The sequence below is a fragment of the Lipophrys pholis genome (genome assembly GCF_963383615.2).
Source record: "Lipophrys pholis genome assembly, chromosome: 23".
In the NCBI taxonomy this organism is placed as follows: Eukaryota; Metazoa; Chordata; class Actinopteri; order Blenniiformes; family Blenniidae; genus Lipophrys; species Lipophrys pholis.
The window spans coordinates 10,962,192-10,989,319 of NC_137645.1; the positions used below are offsets into that span (position 1 = coordinate 10,962,192).

At 41.8% G+C, this 27,128-nt stretch overlaps 1 protein-coding gene across 4 annotated transcripts in view; it reads right to left on the bottom strand.

Moving 5' to 3' along the window:
• LOC308127530 (rho GTPase-activating protein 6-like) overlaps positions 1–27,128 on the bottom strand; it is a gene marked incomplete at its 5' end in the record, with an annotated part of 77,378 nt that overhangs the window by 16,316 nt on the left and 33,934 nt on the right. The window contains one exon of one of the 4 annotated variants that reach the window (XM_080492644.1): positions 23,258–23,685. The exons of the other annotated variants lie outside the window; for them this stretch is intronic. Within the exon in view, the coding sequence (XP_080348770.1) occupies positions 23,258–23,299 (42 nt within the window). Of the gene's footprint in view, positions 1–23,257; positions 23,686–27,128 lie in introns of those variants that run through there. 4 annotated transcript variants of the gene reach the window in all.

The window sequence follows — 27,128 nt, forward strand, 5'->3', positions numbered from 1 at the left end:
TTCACGTGCATCACGTAACTCATTTTTTTTCTTTCTACATTTCGTGGGTGCGCTCAATAATCCAGAAATTACAGTACATAAAAAACAATAAATACAAACCATTAAATATACGCGGGCAAAAACATAACCTTTGTTGGCGTCAGTGTTGCAGTACCACTTTGTACCACAAGATGGTGCATCTAAAAATAGAATCCGCAGACTGACACAAGAAGAGGAAAGCCAACAAACGGATGTTTTTGGAAAAGAAACAACAGCAAACTGATAAACGTTCAACAAAATGGCTCAATACTGCCATCCAATGCACAAAAATACCATTACCACAATCCTACATATGGTTTTTTTCATAGCAGTAGCATAGAACCCAGCCTAAATGTATATTTTTGAATGTCGTCTGTAGACATAAATAGAAAACCAGCATGTACTTTGGAAATGGAAAAAAAAAAAGAAAAATCCTGGCTTTCTCTGAGGAGCAATTAAGGATACCTTCTGATGGATTTGCAATATGTTTCCCCTACACAAACTATATGTGGAATCGGAGGAGGAGAGTCTGCCACCCATCGCTAAGCAACGCCACTTGTTAAACCCCCCCCCCGAACATCGGCTTTATCTGCGTTCGAGACAGACCTGAGCCGGAGCGAGTTGTAATGAACTGCTGGAAACCCCGACACAGCTCCGTCTTTGACGAACATTTGAGTCATCTGAATTTGTGGTCATGCATTCCTCGGCATCGACCGAGAGACGGGGTCAGAGAGAGGGAGAGGTTCAGAAAGAGAAGAGGGGAGGAGGAGGAGGAGGAGGGGGAGGAGGAGGAGGATAAGACAGGAGACACTGTGGCAATTTATCTAATGCCTTATCCAGACAGAGAGCTTACAAGTGTGCTCTAATGTGTTTACGTCTTTAGTTCGCTTCTGATGCGAGCTGGAAGACTACAGCCGTATTACGTCCGTGATTTTATCTTGAAAAAAAAAAATACTATTTCATCTCTTCGGTGACGTCTTCCCTTAAAGGCCTCAACACAAAGTAATGCTTCTTTAATGAATCGGAAATCGCAAACTCAGGCTCCTTCTTAACAGCCACTGCTATAGTGAGAGTTTCTGAGAGGACGAATTTAGTTCTGCCTTTAATTATCGGACGTTGTCGGTAACCTTCTCGTACCTTCAGTATGGAGTTTGCATGTTCTCCCTCGTGGATTTTGCACTCCATGGTCTAAATACATGCATCTGAGACTAATTGGTGACCCCAAATTGGATAAAACGGGATTAAAAAAAAGACGACGGCCGAATCAATGGGCTGGAACTAATAGGCTACCTTAGAGGTCTCCACCGTTAATAAAATAAAAAAAGAAAAAGGTCTCCAACCGCTTTTGACTCAAAAAGCAATTTTTGTCATTTTCCACCGCATCGAAGTGAAGCTGCAAAATGAGTTTAACATTTAAAATGAGGTTAACACAGTTCTTACAGTCTCATATATAGTTTCATATATGAACATACACTGTTTGTTATTACACTTTTACATTTTCAGCTGTTTTCCTATCTGAATTTAGAGACTTCAAACTTCAAACAATTTTGACATTTTCGCTGTTTAAACCATTTTCTTCAGGCAGTTTTAGTTTTTCCCTCAATTTTTAACCTTTTTTTTCCTTTTAAAAATCCTGAGTCATGTCAGGGTTGTTTTTGTTTTCTTGTTTTATTAGTTTGAACCATTTCCGGTGGTTTTAGCTATTGTAGTTATGCCTTATTAAAAAAGCCCTTTTGAAAATGCATTTTGTGTGCACAAATAAAATATAAAAAAAGATTCATTTTGTGAGAGGTTTAGTGGAAAGGTTTGCAGACCCCTGGGCTAGCGTGTATACAAACTTACAGATTTCGCCTTCGAAGGTCCAACTTTAGACTGATATCGTGCCTTTAAGGCTGAAGTCATATAAAGTTCAAAGCATTAAAAAAAAAAAAGATGCTAAATACTAAATAAATCAAGTTTGAGATTAAGTCAGGAGAATGATTAGACGTTCCAGTGACTCATTTAATGAAAGATAGAGAAGAAGAGTGTGCTGGTAGAGTCAATGACATGACTGCTTCTCACATTGTGGGATTTGGGCCCCAATCAACAATATTTTCTTGAGTCTGTTCCTCCCGCTGACAGCCCTCTTGTTATTTGACCCCTCCCCAGTGCAGTGAGGCAATACAGCCATCATTCAGCCACAGGCAACCTGTAGAGCCACCTTGAGTGTGTGTGTGTGTGCATGTGAGCCCCCACTCCCCCACCCCCCACTGAGAAACCCAGCACAGCTGTTTCGGTGTGTCCTTGTGTGTGTGGGTGCGTGTGTGTGAGCGCGCCCGTGTGTGCCATTCCTTATCGCCGACTCGAGGAAAACCCCTTTTCCCTTCCCGCTCGACCTCACATGCAGCTTGACGGGTGCACATCTGCGTGTGCACAGCCCGCGTTTACACACACGCACAATGCAGAACAGGCAAACAGTTGGAAAAGTTAAATAAGAGGCCTCCTCTGCTCGGTCGAGCAGCTTCTGCCCAGCGGGACTCCGGGGAGGGATGGATGAGCTCCAGTTCTCGAGTGTCAACCTGTGAAACGGAAGGAATGCTGACAGAATGGTCTTCTTTTTCCATTTTACTTGTATATTTTTGGACTTTGTACATTTTAAGATGGCAAGACTTTTAAAAAATGTAAAGCCAAAGCAATACTCTTTTCCACATTACTATCGATATTTAACCTCGTTGGACCTGGCGTCCATATATGTGGACATTATTTTAGGGTGTCTAAACAATAATACAATATTAGTTCAGGTCGAAGGAGGTTAAAGAGCAAAAAACACAGATTTGAGCCTAATTCAATACAATGCAGCCCAAATTCATCTTAAGTTGGAATAGAGCCATAATTGTGTGAATGCTGGAGGCAGTCACACATTAATCATCCAAATCTTTATTCCTATTCTGACTTCTTTGCCGCCGCACTATATCTCCTGCAATCTTTAACCTATTTGAAGCACTCAAATATCAAAAGGTGCAGCTTGTTCATGAGACGACTGCTAAGCTGTGTGCTTTCTATGTCTTTAACCATTTTTGAATAAATCACAAAAAACGACGGAAAATGTCCCATACAAAGTGGATGGGAGAGGCACCTCATGGAGATCAAAGGAGAAAAAAGCAGGAGATAATCTTTGATCTTAGAATCTCCATGCAACAGATCTCCTTTGATTTGCAATGATCTCAGCTGGAGAAGCCATGGACCCACGAAGACGCCAAGATCAAAGGAGATCAGCTTTATTCGACCTTCAGCATTCACACTTGCATTTTCTCCTAGAAATGCAAACCTCTAGTTACCTTTAAATTTGAAAGTTTTTTGTTGTGGCGTACGTCATTAAAATATCTGTATTTTCAAATCTCAACATATAGCCAATTTAACTGATGCTAAATATCGTTCATGGCCTTCAATGTTGTTTTGTGTCCAGCACTCCTAAGATAATTTTTTAAATTGAAAAAATCCATGTTAAATACATCGAATATGCTATATAGGAAGCCAGCAGCTAAGACGTCCAATATATGTCTGTGTCAGTCGAGCCAGCCAGTCAGTCGCAAAGCAGACATGCACGATAATATCTCAGCCGGTAGCCAAATACTACACTCAGACCCAATGAGGTTAATGGGCTCACATGTTACAGGACCACAAATCACATTTTGTAATCATTCAGTTAGGACTCGGCCCACGAAAGCCACAGAGCACCATCATACAGGAACCAGAAGGCTTTATCATCTCCCATCTGACTCTGGTGGGAATGTGTTAGTAACGCTTGTTCAAACAGTACAAATCAACCACTTGTTGTCTCCAAACTGAAGGCAGTTGTATTCCTTTTCTGCCCTCCCCGGTTGTTTATTTAAAAAGTTTCTGACCGATTATCTTTGGCGGAACGGCTGCGCACCTAATGTGAGATAAACCAAAGTTTGACTAATAGTATTTTCTGCCTCTTTGCAATGTTTAATGCAGTTTTTCTAATCAGAATCAAGATAGCATTTGTAAACAGAGAGGGGTGAGAAAGGGATTACTAGAGGGAAAGTTTGCAAAAAGATGAGTTGAGATACGTAGTATATCAAATGGCATGTGAAACCAGATTGCAAAGGTTAAACTGGGAAAGTTTTAAGGTACAAATTGTCATAATTCTCCTTTAAGTATCCTCTAATCACACCGTGTGGTTTGATATTCTGGCCCCTAAAGGGTTAAGCAAACATGGTGCTGTCACTGCAGCCCTCGGCTTCGTGCTCGCGCCTCGTCAGCCACTGGAAAGATGAACGACTCTGCTGACTGGACTGGCGCTGTGCAGCTGGATGACTAATGCCGCTTTGACGTACAGGGGCCGCTGCAGCATGTGGTTTCTGTTCAATTTCAGACCCCAAAAAAAAAAAAAAATTAAATAAAAAGGGACAAAAGCGGCAGGCAAAAGAATATGTCAGTTTCTGTGGCAACACACATACAGAAATCAACAGGGACAGGAAGTGAGAGAAATATTACTATGGTAACCCACCTGGAACACACACACACACACACTTACGCAGGCAGAGGGACCCTTCTAGCGATGATGCAAATCATTAGTCTGCATGGGTACAATAGAAAGAGCTGTGCCACCATGCATGCACGCATCATTTGATTTAGTCCACATGAGTGTCCTCTCTCGTTTTTCTCCTTGACGCGTTATTGACAGCGTGCACTCAAAACCCGGTGATCACTCAATATTCCAAATGCGAGAGGGGCATCGGGGTGGGCCGGCCTGTTGCCGGTATTGGTTCCCAATCTGCACGGCTGCGTCGTCAACGGAATAAATGCAAAGACTCGGTTGTGATGAGAAATGTCTCTTTAACGACGCTGCACAGCAAACGTACTGAAAGTGCCAGAACATTTCGATATCTTGAGTTTTGTTTGGGGTTCTGGGAGAATATCAACAGCCTGCTCGACATTATCCTTTATCCTTTCTTCCTGAACTCAAGCGAAGAAGAAGGGAAACAGTCATCAGGGATGAAAAAGCTGCGGATAAGATAGATAGGGAAACAGTCATCAGGGATGAAAAGGCTTCTGATAAGAGAAGGTGGAAATTGTCATCAGGGATGAAAAAGCTGCTAATAAGAGAGAGAGGGAAACAGTCATCAGGGACAAAAAAGCTGCTAATAAGAGAGAGGGGGAAACAGTCATTAGGGACGACGAGAGCGGTGAGAAACAATGTAGATATATAGAACTAGCAGATGGCAAAAATGCAACTTTATGGATGCAAACTGCCGTTAAACCCAAGAGAAGAAGAAGCGCCTGCTCGCAAGTTTGCAAAATTAGATGTCAAAGGACAATAAAGCAAGGTACTTTCTCGAATCACGATCAGATCTGGGGATCAACACTTTTTGTAGATCACCTGTTGGAGCCAAATGGCGGCTATTGGTGTGACCATTGGGTGGCGCTCTGGGTATAAAAGGGAACGTTTCCTATCATCAGCAGGCGAAAGCTAAAGCGCTGACAGGCTTTGAACCCTGTAATCCGCCTTCATCATCATTGCTTCTTTACCGCTGCAATTTGAATGGCACCGGAAAGGCCAGTCGTTGTGTTGCACTGGTGGATAAAATAAACGATTAAAATAAACGAACACACAGAAGTCTAGACTCAAGCCATTCCGCCTATAAGGCAGGAATGAAACTAAACCAGCGTGACATAAAATATTTTTTAGACTATTTTCTGTGGAGATTAGTAGTTGTCTTGGTTTTTTTTTTAATACATTCCGCGTGTTCTTTAGGCTTTGTTTGCTTTGTCTTCCGCGTCGCAGCCGGCTTCAAATGACCCTTGAGTCGACCCTCTGTGCCACAACACTGAACTCCAGGAATGTACAGGTATTTCCAAATGCTCTCTTTTCTCTAAAATGTTTTGTACTTGCCACACACACACACACACACACGCATTAATACATAGCTTTCACTGACCTGGAACCTCCTTCGGGTTCACATCTGCTTGTAATTACTTGACCAAACTGCGCTCTCAGGCAGTTGTTGTCGGGGTGTTTTTACATGTACCTGTCACACACTAACAATTAATAGGCTGTTTCCACCTGTTTTGGGTTGTTCCCCCCCCCTGAGTATGCCTGAAAGGCGCAAAAAAAACAGATCTGGTTCTCCACGTACACGTTACATAACCGGGTGGGAAAGCAATGTGGCCTTACCAGTGTCACGGCCGGTCGTACGATGTGAGGTTATCGGGTTATCAGTCGGAGTGTGAGGAGACAGCAGCCCGCGATGCTCGTAAACGTGATTATCATGACAATCAAGTCGATGGCTCAGCTGCTGCCATCGACACAGAACTGGACTGATGGCTATCAGTGCAGATATGCAACTTTTGATTGTAGAATGATTCATTTTGAAGTAGAAATAGGAATTCAGGGTTTTTTTTAGGTTTTTTTGTGGGGAGTTGGCTCACAATCTGAAGGTAGCAGGCTCAGTCCCCCATCTGACTGTATGAAAAACTGCCCTTGAGCAAGACTCTGAACCCGAAACTGGAATATAAACATGAATTTCATTTACTGTTTTAATATTGATAAAAACAGGGGAAACAATCACCTTTTTTTGACTCGGATGCATGGATTTATTTTATTTTAAGGCTGGAAAATTCTCAGAAAATGCATAAATGGTGACAACTTGGGATTTTCTTTCTTTCTTTCTTTCTTTCTTTCTTTCTTTTGAGCAGTGGGATTGGTATAGACAAGCTGGTACCAGCAGATAGGTAGTGGTAGTGCAACTTCACAGATGCCAACTGCCGTTGAACCCAAGTGAAGAAGAAGAAGGGAAACAGTCATCAGGGACAAAAAAGCTGCAGTCAAGAGGGAGAGGGAAACAGTCATCAGGGACAAAGAGAGCGGTGGGAAACTATGTAGATAGATAGAATCAGCAAACTGGATGGATGCAAACTGCCGTTTAACCCAAAAGAAGAAGAGTGACAACTTTGCACCTTTTTCACTCGATAACTTCAACTTTCATTATCTGGCCGTTCTTCACTATTTTTTGAGCGTTCAGTCTTCAAATCTTCATTTCAAGATATGACAATCTAGGAGTTAGAGATATCAGTTCATCCACAATTTATGACAGATCAAGGATTAAAAAAAGGATAACATCTCAGTGATTTTAGGTTGTTATTTTTGCATGATTTCTGTTAAATTAGTGGTCAGAAATGGAATAAAAGGAAGGTAACTGCTGAAAACTAGCAGTGAATATTGGTGCAAACCAACAAAAGGCAGGTTTTGGTTTAATGTTTCATCTTTTTCCACACGGACATGTGGAGCAAAGGTCTGATCCGTTGTGGTTGGATACCCTGCTTCAATTGGAAGGGAGCGCATTTCTGTTGCTTCACATGAGTTCTGTTCAACAAGTAACCGAGTGAACTGTTGTAAAATTCACACAGAACAGAACAAAAGTTGAGAGGACGGTCTGTCCTGCTTGTTTCCTCCCGGGAGTCACAATCCCACAACAAAACTCTGCGTGTACCTGAGGTCATGAAGCCTCCATAACGTCAAACTTGGCTGAGGGTACCTGTCAAAACAGCACTTTATTTTGACTCCCGCCTCTCCCCTCGCCTCCCTCGATGCATTTGATTTTACGGAGCAATTACACAACGTACTTCGACAACTGGGCATCTTGATTCGATTTAGGTTTACTGGCTGTTGGGGAATTCTTCCATTCTATTCTACCTTTCTGCGATACATTGCAATCCTTTCCAGCTCGTGTCACGCTGACAAACGACTCAAAGCACAAAACATAAATATCAACTTTCTCTTCCATTGTTGTATTTTTTTATTTTATTTTTTTCCGGGGGGGCATTTAACGAGGTCTTTCTGGCTCGGTCACAAGAATGAGCAACTAGGAGTGTGTGCTCCAAATACCCTCCTTCCCCTCCCCTCCGTCCTTCTCTAATTATTGGCAAGCACATCTAAAGCCCCGGGGCCGACTTCAAACATTTTAAGGACAGATTAATTCGAACGGCCCACAGCAATAATGAGGCCGAACCTCGCAGACTTGTATAATGCTTACATAAGCCTGGAAAAGCAAAGGAATACCAGGTATTCTATCAACACCGGGGTTAGAGAGTAGAGGGAGATCGGGGCCCTTTTTTTTATTGTTTGTTTTTTTATGAGTTTGAGCGCGTGTGGTGTTGCCTCAAACCGATACACCAATATACTCTTGTTAGAGAACCTTCACCGTGAGAGGAGCAAACTGTGTTTGAGGACCGGATGGGTGGATGTTGGAGTTTGCGGATTATGTGTGAATTTTGCACATTTGACTGTTTTGATGAGAAGTCGTGCTGAAAATTTACTGCTTCTTCTGGGAGCGTAATAATAATAGGATTTTTGTATGTTTTAGGGTTTTGGTTAAATCCTATCACTTCCAATAAAAAAAAAATTAAAAAAAAAAAATATATATATATATATTATGTGTGAATTTTGCCCATTTGAATGTTTTGATGAGAAGTCGCGCTGAAAATTTACTGCTTCTTCTGGGAGCGTAATAATAATAATAGGATTTTTGTATGTTTTAGGGTTTTGGTTAAATCCTATCACTTCCAATAAAATAAAAAATAAAAAATATATGTATATATGAACAGCTGACCCACAACAGTAGATGAGAACCCTAACCCGAAACAAGGCTTTTAACCCTCGTGTTTTTTTTACACTGACGTGCGTCAAACACTGTAAACGCGACTCGATCCAGAACCAAAACAGGAAAATCCAATTAAAATGCAGCACATACTTTGAAAGCCATCTTGGCACCGCCCCATTATTACCGTGACATCTCCCATGTGATATCAACGTTTCATAACTTCTACGCCGACACTTTGTACTCGGATGGAATGTTGGTGGACGCTTATCAAACGCCCCTAAACATGCGTGAAGGCATCAAAAACAGAGGCGGTGGAAGGCATTCAGGTTCGGGGATTCGTTATTCCATTGGCGGTTCCATAAATAGACTTGATTTATTAATCCTGACAAGCGTGGACACGCCTCGAGACAACCGCTCAGACACACCTGATCTGTATGAATGAATCAGGTGGAGACGACACAACTGTGTTTAGTGCGTGTGTGTGTGTGTGTGTGAGTGTGTGTGTGTGTGTGTGTGTGTGTGGTACACCTGCTCGTCATGTTAGCAATCAGGCTGCACTACTACTTTGCCTCGCAAATGATGAGTTTGTTAGGGAAAGTTGGGAATATCGCTCTTTCAGATAAGGTCACGCTGTACTTCAAGACTTCTCCAAAGCAGTTTTTAATGGCTGCTATTCATCTCTTTGATCCTCCATTTTCAATCATTTTGTAGCACACGAATCAAAGAACTTCAATGTTTGCACTTTTTGTACGAATATGTACTTTTTTTTTTTAATCTGTCTATTCATTTAAGGAAAACAAACCACCAATGTTTGGACGTTGTTGTTTTTTTTTTTGCATGTTTATTTTTTTATCTTTATTGATTTTCATACTAAACAATCTTTACTCTTTACTCATTGGATTTAATTATTGAATCCATTTACTCATGTTGCAGAACACACATTAGGGGAAAGAATATCAACAATTCAAAGGTTTGAATTTGTCTTTAAACACTAATTCATGCCTTTTTTTTTTCAAATTAAATCAAGGAAAAATAATGTCACCTTTTTCAGTTTAGTTATACATATATGGAGGACATTATTAGCTCTTTCAAAACAGCAGAAGGTTTGGATCTGTGTTCAGTTCACATCTATCTTTAGGATTTATTTTTTTATCAAGACTTTTTCTAACTTGTTTTGTTGATCACCAATTTACTTATTTATTTATTTATTTATTTCTCTATTTTTTAATCAAACTAAAATATTTTACATATCAGTTATCTAACACATTTTTTTTTTAAATGATATACTATTTTTTAATGAATTATATGTATTTGTCTATTTATTCTCTTTATTTTCTTTTTTATTCTGTATTTTCTAATTAATTTAAAAGTTTTTGTATTTATTTCTGTATTATTTTATTCTGTATTTTTAAAATGTATTTAATACTTGATTTTTGGTGAAATCTATCAATCGGAAAGAAGCAGAACTGTGGTCAATTTCTAAAATGGGACATTTCGTCAAAACAGCAACGCTTTGGATGCTGACTATGCTAAATAAATTCATAAAATCCATCACAGAGACAGTGGCAGAAAACTTATCTCTAAAAATGTGGGACAGTGGCGAGAGCATGCTGGGAAAGAAAAGACATATGCTTAATATTCAACAGCTTTGTTTCATTACTGAATATAAAAAGAGCATTTTAAAGAGGCGGAGTCTTTAAGGAAGAAGAGATAAGCAGAAGTCTGAGGAACATTTTCCAAATGCATCAGCATGTACTCAAGTGCTTTGTTCCCTCACCCACTCATGCGTGCGCGCACACACGCACACACACACACACACACACACACACACACACACACACACACACCAACACAAACAGGCTATTATGCACGGAATGTGTCTTATGTGTGTACTCACTAAAGCATACAAGTCAGTGAATTTCCTGCTCAGTGTCTCCGTCTAACCAGACCGGGAGGACAAGCTAATAAAGCCGGTTAATCATTGCTGAGTCAGCGTGGAGCGCCGTCCAGCTGGAAGTAGGAAAAGTGTGGTATGATGGCAGCCGAGTCGGTCCTTGACCTGCATGCAGGTGTGTGTCAGTGTGTGTTTGCACCCGTTCTTTGAGTAAACGCCCCCAGCAGTGTGCACACAGAACTAAAGTGTGCATGCAGTGTTTGACTGCATGTAATGGTGAATAAAATGTGCTTGTTCTGAATGCAAACACAAACAATCCCTATTGGCAGTCGGGATATTTTGCGTTTTGGAGGACTATCCAAGAAGATAAGATCGTGGGTTGCTCGTAGGTGTAATTAGCATATTTATTCCTGCCACTTATCCTCGTGTTTGCGCGTTTCGATTTGTGACCTGATGCTGGAGTGAAAGCTTTTGCACACAGCAGGTGCTCGGATTAAATGGGTAAATAAACACTGGCGGACAATTACTCACACCCACATTGATTTAAAAAAAAAAAAAAAAAGGCATTAGACAAATGTTAAATTACAGGATTATTTTTTTCTCTCTCTCGCTCTGGAGTCCGAGCGTCTATCTCTTCCCTAAATGCTTGGAAAAACTACAGAAAAATGTCCCGTACAAAGTGAATGAGAGAAGCACCTTATGGAGATTAAAGCAGAACAAAGCAGGAGAAAAACTTTGATCTTAGCATCTCCATGGCAACAGACGCTGATCTCCTTTGATCTGCTATGTTATCGGTTTATGTCAAACAACTGTGGAACTTTTTGACATAAACGTACCACAATGTCTTTGACCTAAAACTGGATCTACAGAGTTGCATCTTGCGTAACATCCAAACCGTTTTGGAACTGGGGTAGATGGGAAGTGTTACAGACAGTAGGTCAGAATGAACACGGATATTCAATACACGTACAGTACATGGCCTGTCTGACTGTGTGTGTGTGTGTGTGTGTGTGTGTGTGTGTGTGTGTGTGTGTGTGTGTGTGTGTGTGTGTGTGTGTGTGTGTGTGTGTGTGTGTGTGTGTGTGTGTGTGTGTGTGTGTGCAATTAATCCGTCAATCAGTCGGAATGGTTGTGGAAGTCGTCCCATGGGTATTCGGTTCCCATCGAACTCAATCGCAGTCTGAGCACTCCTGCGATGGCAGTACCGTGAGAACTGAGTCACACACACGCGCACACACACACAGGCAAAATACAAGAAACCACTCCCAGAGAAACAGTGTGTCACTCCATCCATCCTCCAATGTCTGTGGAAAAAACTAGATTTAGCGATAAGATCAGGCATCTGTGCCAGGCATCTGTGTGTATTTCTTTTCCTGTCTTGAAGGATACTCTGGATCGTGGTCGGGATGCATGAACATGCAGCTCGTAGACACCCTTTAAAGGGCTGCCGAGAGCTTTACAATCAGCTGAAATCTGAAGCAAAAACAACCAAACCGAAGACATCGCAAAGCTTCCTGCTCGACGCAGCTATCAAGCTTGGTAGACTTGTATTGGCTTCTAAGACCATAACAGGCGTCCATGTAACTGAAGTTATTTGCTGATTGTGATTCTGAGGAGGAAGATTTTCCTCGGAGGAAGACCGATGATCAGCCATGTATCGCAGCAGGTCGGAGTTACGTGATGCACCCAAACGCATCACCCACGTATTGTGTGCATGAAGCCCGTTGACCCGTAAAAATCCATAAATCAGTCCCGCCAATGTTTACGCCGCAGGGTTCAAAGCGAGTGAAAAAAGTAGCGGCTTATAGTCCAGAAATTACGGAATCTTGCATGCGAGTGCCTGTTGCAGGAAGCGGTTCTGCCTCTGCCCTGCTCAGATAACGTCACTCCAGAACCGCTTGCGCCTCGCGCCGAACACACAACTGCCTTCTGTTTCGCCAGGACCAGAGATTAAGTGCCGTCACTTAACACCTCAGCCTTTATGGATGTAAGCGTGTGCGAGATTATGTATTGAGCCTATTAGCCAGTTTGTTTTTCACGCCGGTGAGAATTACGCGAGCCTGTACATTCTCCTGACCCTACGTGCTTTTTCCACCGTAACCGTCCAACACAGCAGGATCAGAATAAAGTCTTGAAAGAGTCTTTATTTTCCACGTGGGAGCCAGAACAACCCGCCCCCCCCCCAAGTTAATCTTGCATGGCAGTTAAAGAGCAGGGATTAAAACATGCTGGCCTGCTCTTAAGAATCCAGATGATGATGATGGAGAAGACAAGAACCATGGCAGAGCTCGCTTTACGAGGCACGATGCAGCGTTCACTTGCGGCGACGTGCGCACACGAGTCGCACATATGGCGGGAATATTACACATGTGTGCTACATGTGAAAAGCCGGGGGGGGGGGGGGGGGCATGTCCGCAGAACACGTCGCAAAGATGTTTAAAAAGTAGCCCGATGAAAGTCGTGTGTTTCTTCGATCCGTCATCATGCAACGATCGAAGATCCAACGATTCATCACAGAGAGACAGGCGGTGTCCGTCAATTCTTCTGATTAAGATTTAGAGTCTTCATTCTTGACTAATCTGGACTGTTTGACCAGGCTGGGACAAAGCAGATTTTGGCCTCCGGGTCGGACCGCAAGGTCGTGTTACGCCTGGCTTATTTTCCGAACTGGATCTGACTGTGGCCATGAAGTTACATATCACATATATCAGTTTATTTTTACTCAGTTTACACTAGAACGGTGATATCAGGAGGAAAATATAAAAAAAAAGTGACAAGACCCTGCCTTTCTATGTGGAGTTAGAATACTTTAATGGGTTCCTCCGATCATCAAAATGCAAGCATGTTAGGTGATGTGGTGTCTCATATAGTTTGGATTAGCTCCAGGTCCCTGCAACACTAACTAAGATAGAGGGCTGAACAAGAAAGAAGATCTAAATGAAATTGTCAAGTGCATTTAGTCATACTACACAAAACTTTATAACTATTCCAAAGATTGATCACAGGTAAAACAGGTTATTGATGAGAATCACAAAGTAAGCTTCCCCTTGTACAGTATAATGTCTATTTATCTCTATATATGACAAATATGTTACTTCAATCATGAATGGGAATTACGTGAAAGGGTTTGAGCAGTACTTTATGCACTGCCTCACAGTACAAGAAGTACTGTGGTGGTGGGGTCGGGGGGTAAAAAAAAAATTAAACAAAAACAAAGTAAGACATTTTCAAGATTTGCTACTACTTTTTTGGAAGGTTCCTGTTTTTGTAGATTGGATGCATCTCTCATCGACGGTGGCTGCAGTCACTACTGATCTAAAATATCTTCAACTTGCTCATGAACGTTGTTTGCCGCTGACTTGTAAAAGCCCTCAGTAACGATGAATCACTCTGAGGGTGGCTTGTTTGGATCACACACTCAAACCGGTACGCACAGGAGAGAGGGGAAAAAAAAAAAAAAAAAAACACACTTCACAACTAATTAAAACAACAATTTGAAAAGCTTCGACGTTGTTTCAGTCCAGGAAGTTTTAGCCAAGTGTAACTTCCTGCAGGCCCAGGACACACCCGCCACTGCCCAGCGACGCTTTGTTCTCCCTCTGCAACACACTGGATGTGACGCTGCGTGTTACGGGTCACAGCCGGGTCGGCTGGTCCATTATTGACTTCCTAGCGGAAAGACGGCCAATCGCAGACCCCCCACCCGCCCACCCCCACCCCACGTTCAGCTGACTGCTCGTGTGCATGCATGTCCTGGACATGGCGGCCAACGGGACACTTTTAAGTGCTAACGAGCTGTTTAGTGAAGACGTTAAACTGCCTCGCACCCTCCCGAGCCTTTCTCTCGAGGTCTGTTCAGCTTCGGTTAAATAAGATGGGAAACCGCATCTTCAGCTTTAACGAGGCTTCGCTGTCAAGGAACAAGTCCCGCTTTCATGTGATATTTACAGAAATTAGCTCGGCGCGCAGTGTTTGCACAAGAGCCGCACTTTTAAGAACTATGTATACATGTGCAGTCGGAGCCGGGAGCATACAACTTGCAAACGCCAGCTATCAATCAACACACTGTTTATGAGTAACTATGAAACACTGAGGAGGCTCATTTAGAACGATGACAGCTACCCCCCCCCCCCCCCCTTTAAATATAGTGCCTGAAAAGCCCCTAGCAAGTAAAACATTGATGAACCTTCTGTATGATATGCGGCCAAAATGTACCACAGATATAGTTGACAATATACATTATTTTCATATACTAATATACACAAGAAAACCTTAATCTTAGGAATCTGAATCACTTGAGATCTGAATAAATGAAGACATCTATCCACCACAACAAGTTAAGTCTGTGTGGCCTTTTTTTCATGATGAACAGTTCTATTGATTTTCTAGAAGAGACATCAAAACATTGAGTTTTACGGTTGTGTGCATATTTGACAAAAGAAAACCACAGCAAAGCACTTCCTAACATGCCAATAAATCCACAAAACACTGCTGTCAGTCATCAAAATAGTCCATTCTTAACTTGTTTCACTCCAACCTGCCACTCGAAATCCTATTTCAGTTTTATTCCTCCACGAGGAGAGAAAAGCGACAGGAAGGAGTAATACGGAAGAGGAGTGGAGGCATATTAATGAAGAGTAATTGGCTGGAAGGAAAATAGCCAGCGTGTGTGTGTGTGTGTGTGTGTGTGTGTGTGTGTGTGTGTGTGTGTGTGTGTGTGTGTGTGTGTGTGTGTGTGTGTGTGTGTGTGTCTCTGTGTGTGTGTGTGTGGTGTGTGTGTGTGTGTGTGTGTGAGTTGAAAACGCGCACTTCCACAACACACTCGTAGCCCCTCGCATTCCAGAGGCCGTCTTGAGGGCGACTAATCCAGTCTTCGTAGAATCCCCCCCCCCCAAACCCTTCCCCGCCGTGTACGCACAAGCTTGCTAGTTAAACGCATGGGTGCACATTTAACACAGGCGCATATTTGCATGCCGTGCACAGGCCCACTTCAGGCATGTGCACGGCGTCCTCGTAGTGCCAAATGTGTGTTATTTTTGTCACAACTCCCAGCTGCTTCTTCTACAACTCTGAATTTTTTATTTATTTTTTTATTGACACGATCGCGCTTGAAATCTGACTTCCACCTGTCTGTCGTATAGCCAGTGTCACGAATCCTACATGAATCATGTTTGACCGCTTGTGGAAAGCACTGATCACCATGACTGGGAAAAACAAAAGAACGAGAGACATGCAGTTTGACTCTGAGGCGACTCATGTGATGTATTGTTACATCACAGACACAACTGCGCATATTGTTGGGATATAAAAGCCATTCTTTCCAAGGGATGGGTGAAACAGGACAATACCAGTCGATCCAGCTGTTGCATGTGAGGGGCAATGGGATTATAAGTACTTAGTACAGTACATCCCAAAAGTGCTGTGTATATTTGATAATACCAAAAAAAAAAAAAAAAAAAAGCAATCATGAGCTTTCCAAACACACGTCAATCAAATATGAAGAATAACCGCAGTTGCTTATTTAGTTTTGATGACCGTGTTGAGCAAGTTCAACTGGATATTACAGTGTTTTTAAAGTACTGGAGTTACTGAAGCTAAGAAGTAAGTTGGTAAAGTTTTATTCAGTTCGGATGCATTAATATGGGCTCATAGCTGTATTATTCTGGAGCTGTCAGAAAGATGACTCATTTATGAGTTCATTTTAGCTGGAATTATAAGAGGAGATGAACCTCCAACATGTTGAAACATCTTATAAAAAGGAAGCAAGCGATTGCTGATGAGTGCTAATGTATCACACAGTACTATGAAATCATGTCAAAGTTACTTATACAGGGTCATGTTTCATGTTTCTATCAGTAGGCGTGAGTTAGTTTGGGACTCATTAAACAGGAGATTAGAAAACAGTCACTTTTACCTGTAACCCATTAACATACATGTGTTCATATATATTCACCAGAGTACAGGGAGAAAACCCTTGCATGGTCTTAGATTTTATGAATATCGGCTCTGTACAAATGTAATTAGCACTAATACTGAAGTTTACAATAGATAACTAGAGGTTTGCATTTCCTGAAGAAAATGCAAGTGTGAATGCTGAAGGTTGAAGAAAGCTGATCTCCATTAATCTATGTGTCTCCAGTGCTGATCATAGCAGATCAAAGGAGATCAACATCTGTTGCCATGGAGATGCGAAGATCAAAGATTTTCTCCTGCTTTGATCGCCATGAGGTGCCTCTCCCACCCATATCGCGCAATGGCAAAGAGGTCTCAATAATAATATTAAAAGATTTGGATCACTAATGTGTGGCTGCCTTCAGCATTCACACGAGTGATATAGGAGTTTATCTTGTGTCCGTTTTCCCAGTGAAGGACAAGCACATGTCTCGTCAGAGTAGAAACACCCTTCGTCCTTTGACCCTCGAAGATTCACCGAAGCAGCGAAAACCTGATGTCGTCATTTGACCTTTGCGTTTTAGGAAACCTGCAGGAAGTATTCCTCGAACCTGCAAGTGTTTCTCTATCCTTATCGGACCGCGGCGCAAAGAGACGCTCGCTCGGTGTGACGTGTTCTACTGAGATTTAACGCCTTCGGTTCGTCTTGGCATGGCCGCGCTGCTGAGGTCATCTGGAGAACAACAGCTGTCTGAGGATACAAAGGCGGACTCTTCTTTTTTTTTTTTTTAAGTTTAATTTTGTTTTCTTCAGGGACGGTACAATCTGTTCCTGCTTTGTGCACATGGAAATTCTCAAAAGACAGTCAAAATCGATAGCTCTGCTTCGGTTCGTTACACTACTTTGCAGCGGAGGCAAGTTAAAAAAAAAAAAAAAAAAACATGCTGTTATGGTCTTTTAAAATTCCCCTGCCATGATGTAAGAGGAGAGCTGTTCTCACAGCGGCGTGGTGATTGACATCATGCCCTTGTGGCTCTTGCACACAAACACCAAGGAAACATAGCCGAAAACCCTTTTCTTCATCCCGCTGACCAACTCTCTAAACCGAGTCTGAAGACGGAAACGTCTCGGGACGAGAGAGCGAGAGTAGCAGCCGTAAATCAGCCGCATTTTTTATTTTTTTTTGCTCGGGCTCTGAAGCCGGGCGTCCGAGCAACATCTGTCTCCGCGAACAGCGGGTCGGATCCTGCCAGAAGTTTCTCCTCTGCGCCGCTTCCACCACGTCTCCATAAAAAGACAAGTCTGGAGTAGGGCGGGCTTCTGGCCGGCTGTTGATAATAAAACAAGTGCCTTTCTCCTCTGACGGGATCTGCGCAGGAAAACTGCAGGACGGACGGTGTTCCAGTGATAAGCTGGAAGTGACAACATGTAGACGCTTCTTTTTTTTTCTTTTTTTTTTCAGGCTTTTGTAGTTTGCGCTGGATTAAAACCAGCGAGAGAAACCAGGTCAACAAATGTGGAGCGAGTCAATTGCGCGCCGGACAGAAGGAGGTCAGCAGGACCTGGACGTGCAATGCAAAGCAATCTGCAGCTCGCAAACAAAAAGCCATTTAGTTCTGTTAACAATTCCCCAATTCGTTCAAACTGAGTAGATTTAAACAACTTGACATTCTGGCCAAATACCAAAAAAGAAGATTTGAAGTCCTTTCCTTTTATTAGGGTGTCATGCTGATTCTGATATGAAGAAAGGGGGGCTGTTACACATCTCAAATTGACACTTATTTGATCCACTGGGCGACCTGAGACACTGCAAAGTATGGTCCGTGTCCGCATTTCAGGAGACGGGTAAGAATACGGGTTTAACCCAGGAGGACGGGTTTGAGCAATAAATGAGCCTCGAGTTAATGAAACGCTGTCGCGTGAATCTCAAATCCAAATACTGGTCTGAAGTGGGAGGATCTTTGATTACTTGCGCTCCGCAGCTCGGAATAAAGACTTGGAATTACAAGGCCTGAAGCAACTCCTGCGACGTTCTCCTCCGTCTCGATGTGAATAAGCTCGTAAAGGAGCGCGGTGGATTGTTTTGTTCACACACACACACACACACACACACACACACACACACACACACACACACACACACACACACACACACACACGAGGCCAGCTGCTCATGACAGGCGCTGCAACACCAAGGACACAAAGCCGTTTAATATCGTCATTTAAGATTTGTGTTTTGCATTGGGCCGTGAGCACGTCGGCACTCTGGCTGCTATTTTCTGGGCAGAGCCGTTTGCACAAGGAGGAGCAGGGGAGTAAAACAAACAAACCTACTGCACGAGAACAAGGTCACACATCAGCAGGTGAGAGGAGGAATTAGATGTTTGCTCTCGGCATTAATGAGCTCTAAGAGAGAGCGGGGAGGTGGACGAGGCTCTTAAAAGTTTCGATAAACAAAACGGGGGGGTGTGGGGGGGGGGGGGGGGGGGGTGTGGGGGGGGGGGGGGTGTGGGGGGGGGGGGGTGTGGGGGGGGGGGGGTAGCCGGTGTTAGGTGGACTACCATGTCTGACTGACCAGAGGACAATAAGCATTGACGATGAAGTGCCCTCAATCATTTCGTCAATGCTTCCTTTGTCTTCCTCCGGTCTGCCTCTCCACTTTAAACTGTCAACCACACAAGCGCCTCGTTCCTCCCGGTTTGTGGTTCCTGGAGATCTTATCGCTCTCCTCCGAGCCTTCCATCCTCTCTCCGCTTTTACAACTTGTACCAATTTGTGGATACAAAACACGACGTCGGGGCGGTCGTCAGTTGGCTGCGGCTGGCGCTCCGGAATTAGCTCCCTCAAACTCTTCCACTTCCTCCTCGGGTCATTTCTCCAGAAACAGAACAGGACATGGCAAACAGAACCTACAGCTCTAACTCTAATGAAAGAGTATATCGCCAATAATATTCCTCTTTAATTTGATGTTTGCTCGTGACTAAGTCGCCACAAAAACCCTAAGTCGAAAGGAACGATTGTAATATGACACATATGCACTATTTTAACATGAGACGAGATTTTCTACGGACTTTTAATCTCCTATAACAAAGTGAAGACAAATAATTCTGTGTTTTCATGTCATACTTTTAGATTTTCTGGCGCCGTAAAATTCCGACAAGCATAACCCGATTCAAGATCCGCCGACTCATTGTTGATCACACCATTGTTGATGAAGTTTGATACGGTGAAGTAGCCTTGAACCTACGTGACGTAAGCATCAACTCATTCTAGTAATTTACATAACAGATAACAACACAGATCTAGTGAACTCGAGATAACCCAAAGCGCTTTACGTAGCTCATTACATTCACCCATTCACCATTGGAGGCTGCTCTGGAGCGGTCCTCTAGCAACCGAGCTACGCCGCCCCTCAAGGCAACACCTAGTGGTGTAAACTTGAATTGCAAGAAGAAGTTGTAAAACTTGCTTTCTATAGATCCGTTAGGCCTGATAGCATTCAAAACGGTCTTATCTATTTTGTCTTGATCCACATAATATTTCATTCATTCATTTTTAAATAGAATCTTGCATATTGTACCAAACTTATCCACTGTTACCATATAGTGAATGTTGAGACTAAAAAAATTGGCTCAACTCATTTTAATAAAGTGACTTTAAATTTGAAACATGAGAAATAAACAAGAGACTATTTTATACATTTAATACATATTTTATAACTTTTAGTTTTTAATTGCTCAAAAAACAAATATCAGATCAAGTCACTGTTTAAATGTGCAGCCTGATTTTAATGATCATGATAATGAAATTGTGAACTTTAAACAATAAAAACAAAGGCAATGACATGAGATTTTGATTACAGAAACGCCTCAAATGACTTCATTTAACTCAAATGGAAGAAAGTGTTACGAAAACTCAAAATGGTTAAATTGCTGTTATTTAGACAAAACAAACTAAGTTGTTGCTGCTCACTATGAATGCTTTGAATATTTCGATAATGTCTCATGTGGACAAGAAGCTTTGTACTTATAAGGAAGAAATGGCAAAATTCATACTTTATAACTTAAGTACCATGCCAGATGAAAAAGCCTATGTACTGTGTTGTTTGTCCAAAAGAAAATGAGAAACAAAGAGTATAAAAGGCACCTATCATTGCAGCTAATTAGAAAACACGTAATAAACAGTTTAAAACCAGCTCAGCCCATTACTTTATCCTCATTATGCCAATAAACCATCACAACCGAAGCTATTTGTTCCTCCCCTTGACATCTTTAGAGCCTTCGTCGGTGATGAATCTCACTTGCGCTGACAAAAAGGCGCCGCCTGTGTATCATTCCCGTAATCCCCCGGAATACCACATAAACCTGCACGCCGCGGAAGAAATTCCTTCAGAGATATGAGCTGAGTGATCCATCCAGACCGCTCGCCGTTAAGATATGATAACCTGACGTCACGCACGACGCACGACCACCTTCGGGGAGGATTAAACATTTACGCACTGGCGACCACGAGGTGCTGCTACACATCTGCCTCCACTCCACCTCGGTCCATCTCAAGTCTTTCATCCGCCTCTACGTCGCCGCCGTCGCTGTTTTGGCGGGAAAACCCCAAGTTTGGTCATCGTCTGAGCTTGACACCCGCTGCTGTCTGAAGGGATTGGTAGTTTGGTGGTTTTCTGGAGAGAATTTACAGGTTTACAATCGATTGATGCTGACGAATTATATTTTTTGAGCCTAAAACGCTTCGAAACAGTTGAGTAACATTTAAGACCGAAGCAAACTTTAATTAGCGGTTAGCCTACTTGACGTGTACTCCATCAGCAGAAACTTGAGTTTTCAAATTTATTCTCGTAACAAAACAACAAATTCATTTGAAAAGAAAGTATTTTTTGAATTGGAGCCTATTAACTGGCTTAATGATTCACTTTTCAACAGATTTTCTGGCTTTTCTTGCTCATTGGTCGCAGCATTCGGTTCATTCTTTAGGTTCACAAAGCCAGAAATGTGAGATAGAGCATTTTCGGTTTCCTGGTGCAAAATCATTAATTTATCAAAAAGGTTATGCCATGTGATGTTTTCATCAATGTTTAAAATTACACAAAAACTATTTAATCATATCTTTTCGCTGCAGGTGAAGCGAAGCAAGTAGCCCAAGAAGTCATAAGATGTGATCCGAAAATCTCCTAAAACAAGAGTAACAGCGTTAAAAGGAATAATAAGACTATGGAAAGTAAAATAAATGCCCTCCTGAGAGCTTCATAGATAAATCACCTTTTAATATTAGCGAGTAAGTGAAAGGAATAAGGTGACACGGTGAAACTACGTAGCTACGAGCCAAACGCAAACCGCCAAACCGTTCAGAACTACAAAAGGCAGATTGAAAACAACAGAGTATGTATCGCCTCCCAATGACGATCACGTTAAAGCTCCATCATATTATTTGCTCAAAAATCAACAAAAAAGCTGAAATTGAGTATCGTTAACTAATTAGCCCCAGCCGGTAGCTACTAGCAATAGCTACTAGCTAACAATCAACTGCACTAAATATGGGAGGTGGAGAGGGCAATGTAATACTGTAGCCTAAATACAAAATATGAGGTAAAATATCATAATCAAATATGAAAAAGTCTTGCTCGGGAGCTGATTACTGCAGACTGATCATGGCAGTGGCTCTGTACCACCTTCCAATGGCCCTTTACATGTTGGACTTTCAATCTCCCCAACTGGACTCGGCGGAAATGCATCCAAAATCCAGAGAGCAGCACAAAGGAACACTTCTTAGATGTAATAACAGCGGATGTTTGATGTCTGAGCTCTTTACTTGTACCTAAGGCCTGATATGAGACGTCCAAGAGAGGAGACTCATTTTCCGAGGCAATGCTTTTTAATCTAAATAAACATAACATATCCGTGTTATTAAATATTTGTTTTGATCTGATAAGATTTTCCTGAAAGGATATCTAGTCGGATCAGGCATTCTGAGGGCTTTTAGCAGGATTTATTGGCAGAGGTATAGGCAGCGCGGCGGGCAATTTGGTCACTTCGCTGCAGCCTCATCAGATTGTGTTGCATGATTTCTTGGGACACATTGCTGTGGGCCATGTGGTGGCGGCCTTCACACAGAAAAGGGTGGATGATGTCTCTGTTGCACAAAACTTCCCAAACCTGCTCTGCGAGCAGCATCTTTCTAATCTTGCGCGGAAAAGATATGCCAAATAGCCAGATCTGAGGAAGTGCTGAGGGTTTCTCAGTTCTCATCGGTTTCCATGCAGCCCTGACCCATCAGCCTGTGTTTTGCCTTCATCCGGCCACAGAGCTCGGTGGTGTAGAGTGTCAAACACAAACACCTGTGGCTCCGCGCAGCTACAGGTTTTTTCTGCGAAAAGGAAAAGAAGAAAAAAAAAAACCAGAAAAAAAACAACTCTCGTTTCTAACCAGGAAACATGTGTGGTCTTGTGCGCACCACATGTCACTTGAAACGTTCCATCACAGGAAGTTTTTGCATGTCGAGGCCCCGTTTCTTTCTTTCTTTCTTTTTTTTTTTTTTTAACTCAGCTCAGTGTCAAATTTCTTCTCACGGTCACACATATTCCATTTTTAAAACGGCATGAGTTTTTTTTTTTTAAACAGCATGTGTTAAAAATGTGTGACAGAAAGCTTCCGCAGCGCTTTTTACGCATGAGTCCCGCTTCAAAGAGAGGCTGCAAAGCTTCTGATGTTCTTTTCCTCCTCTCCACAAGCACAAAAACACCATAAATTGCGCGCTCATGCGCTCCAGTAACAGAAGATCGGATCCCCCAAGGGCTCCTGTAATTAATTCCCTGCTGCTAATAAGTTTTAGTACTTACAAGATAGGAATTTTGCCTGTCGAGGAACACGGAGTCTCCCATCGTTTGGAATAAGTATCCACATATAGTAAACACGATATCCAAAAGAAAAAAAAAAAATTAAGCGTGTGAGCGCGTCGTGGAAATGAAAAAAAAAAAAAAAAAAAAACTCTTCACGGATCACTTTAGTCTTCTCCTTTTACATTCAAGGCAAAAGAGAGAGAGAGCTCTGAGCAAAGTGGAGCCTCTTTTAATAGTTGCAGTCTCTACTCCGGTGGGAGAAGCGCGTCGGGAATGCGTCCGTGCCGGAGAGGACACCATAGCGCGTCGTGCGTAACGGATCCATACTGCCCGCGGTCGCCGCTGATGAATGCAGATGCTGGACCAAAAACGAGGAGAGGCTGCGTTTACGGCGAGACCTCCATCAAGTCAGAGGTGCTTGCGGAAGTGTCATCCGGTGTGCTCTTTCAAAATGAAAGCCCAAAGTGGACTCACTGCGCAAAAACGCGTAGAGCGGATATGACCGCGCGCGTCAAGCTGGAATCTCAACAACAGTCGATTTAGATCATTAAAATTTGATGGCTGGTTTTATGTTGTTGTCTTCATAAAAATGTGGAGGAGTTTACTTTTGTAAGCCTTTATTAACCACTAAAATAACTGAAAGTGGAAAGTATTTTTATGAATTCTATTTACATTTATTGAAGATAAACTGAGAAAACGTGTAAAATATTTCTCACTGCAAGGATTTGTGAAATCTCGTGACCTCATCTTATTTAATACCACTCTCCAACAGTGCAATGTGTAAAATGTGCAATTGTTTTTAAGGGAACTAAACCTAACCATTGTTCATACTTGGTTATATTAGGTACTTTGGGTTTTTCAAATCAAATATGTTGATATGTATATTGAGTTTAAAGTGTCAAATTTTACAAATACACAAGAAGCATATATATATATATATATATATATATATATATATATATATATATATATATATATATATATATATATAAGTATAATATATATGTGTGTATGTATATCAGGATCTTTTTTCTACTTCTTCCACAATATATGAGTTCATTTAAGGAGCTTTGTGAGGTTTTGTGTTTAAATTACTTCATTTAAAGTTATTCAAGGTTTAAATTATGTTCATATTGTTTTCTTTCATTTTTTTTTGGTCTGAGATAAAGAAACTATGAACAATAATTTGTACAAATGTGTACAGTATGGCAAAACTCATATACAAATATTTTAATTGTTAGAAGGTTTGACAAAAACTCCTTTTTCCAAAAAGTAGAACTGTATATGGATTCAGCCTTACCGCCGATATCAGATCAAGGTCTGGTTTAGTTAATCCAGCTTTGATTTAAAGAGTGAAAATCCTACTCATAAGAATTTAGATTTGGATTAAAGAAGACTCATTAAAAATATCAGAGTATCTGTAAAAAGTTTATGTGTTTTAAAAAGTCCAGCTGGAGTTTAAAGACACTTAGACAACTTTAATATCCAATTGTACGTGAAAGAAACAAGTTGTGGTTTCGCTTTAGGTGTCAATGTTACTTTCATGAGGCCCCAGTTATTTATTTAGTTATTTATTTCGCATTTACACAGCAACTTTTTGAAAACTATGTCCGTGAGTACACACAAGTGAAGAAGAACTATTTACTACAGTCGTGCGCAGTTACAGTGTCCCGGAAACGTTGAGTTTCCTCACGTTTACACGGAGACGGAGTTCTAACATTTTCAAAAAGTTGTGTTTTACCCCGTTTCCACGGAGACTGAGTGGTTCCGTTTTCAAAAAGTAAAATTTTTTGCCAGTTTCCAAGGAAGTAGATTCGAAAAGATGTAGAAAAGTTGCATTTTTCCCAGTTCCCACGGAGATGTCGTGGGAAAGTTTGCAAAAAAAAAAATCCTCCTTGGGAGCTGTTTTCCAAAAAGTATGTTTTGAGTGTCTCTGAGCACCGTTGTCGTGTAAACGAACCTCAAAATGCAACGAAAGTTTTCACACGGGTCTCGTTGATGAGTGCTTATACATTTAGGTTTGGTTTATAAGATTGTTTTCGCCACATTAAAAAAAAAAAAACACTGAATCAACGTTTTTTTTTTGTGCATTAATGCTATTTTATATTGATCAGCTCTCACAATAAGATGCTTCATTTAAAAAAAAAAAAGAAAAAAAAAACCCAGCTCTTGACAAGCCTTTCTGAAGCTTTTAGTTTGAAGCTGTGCTTGCTCCTCTGGGCTGTTGACAGCGAATGGAGGTAAAGAAATAACCGAGCCGAAGGGAGGAGAAGGATGGGCGGGGCACTGGAGGAGGAGGAGGACTTAACAGCGGGAGGAAGCCTTTTGATTATCAACAGCAGGGCTGTTTCAATGTTTTCACGTCGGTGACCCACAAGTGGGGCTCCACCGCTGATAAGATGAGCCTGAAGGAATCTCACACCAGATTATTTGAAGGAGTAGGTGAGGAAGCTCTCACGTGTTGGATGAAGACCACAAACTAGATCTCAATCGAATATTCAATGTTCTTTTGGTTTTTTGAGGGTGATATTTTATGCTTCTTTTAAATAGAAATGTGCATAATTAATAATTGGCCATCCTCACGTCTGGAAAAATTGGTGTTTTAGTGAGGATTTACATATTTGAAACTCAACGATCAGAAGTCATCAGAAGTGCTTCAAACCATTAAAAGTAACACACGGGGAGTCTCGTGCAGGTTTGTGCAATAACAGAGTTGAGCAATTTTTATCTGAAGCTCACATCCAACCTCGTAAAGAAACACAAGCAATGCAAAAAATAAAGTAGGAGCTGGCCTCATTGTGAGAGAGTTAATGAAAACCACTTGTTTTCCTCAGCAGGAGTGTTCTTCTTCTTATTATTATTATTTTAATCGTCATTATTGAGGAGTTCTGTGCTTTAATTCTGTACCACTGGATGTAAATGAGAGAGGGAGAGGAACTGGAGCCCTCCGTTCATCAGATAGCGCCGTCGCCATTTAAGGAATGCTGACACGTTAAAGAGGAGTAAATCCTGAGATAAGAGATGAACTCCTGAGGACTGACTCAGCCATAAAGCAAGGGGCCTTGCACGGAGCATGTAACACAGACACTGAGGCCTCCATCCACCTACAAACAGCTCCGGGTCTCTGCTATATGTTTAACCTTTAATCTGATGATACTGTGATTTAGGACCGGCGAGATGCTTGATTTACAGAACTCCACACGCATTTGCACACACTTCTATCTGCAAACGCATCATCTAAGTTACATGCCTTCGGAATGGGGAAGAAGACCAAGAAAACAAAGGAAGTGGTGAATGTGCACATGCAATAACTTCATATTTTGCTCAGTTATTAACAGCTTCAACGAACCAGGCATAAGGATTGCTTACTTTGCCAAATGACTCAGACGTATGTCTAAAAATAAAGAAAAAGAAAAAAATCTTCTCCAAATCCTGTTTGTTTTGGTTCCCGTTTCTAACCTCCCGTTGACAGTTCTGCACACGTGAAGCGACAGTAGCCAATCAAAGGCCTTTCCATGTGAAGTCTGCATGTTCGTCGTTTGCCTACTCAGTGACTGTGGCCTGAAAACTGAGCAGTGGTTGATTGTTCATTGAAGGACGCCACAATTGCAGAAATATCAAGTGACACAAATCACATCAAAGTCTGTACGACGTCTAGTCAAGGAGATTTTGTGGCACTCTCACAAGTCTAGCTTCATGTTATCATCGTTGACTGAAGTCTGGCGCACATCTCCATTGGTCCAAAGATGTTGAAATGCTTTTATATCTCTTTTTTGTGGTTTGCACAGTTCCGTCATGTCAAACATGTCCAGGTCTGAACCAGATCTGAGGGGTTGGTTGTTGGTTGGTTGGTTGGCTGGATGGATGGTTG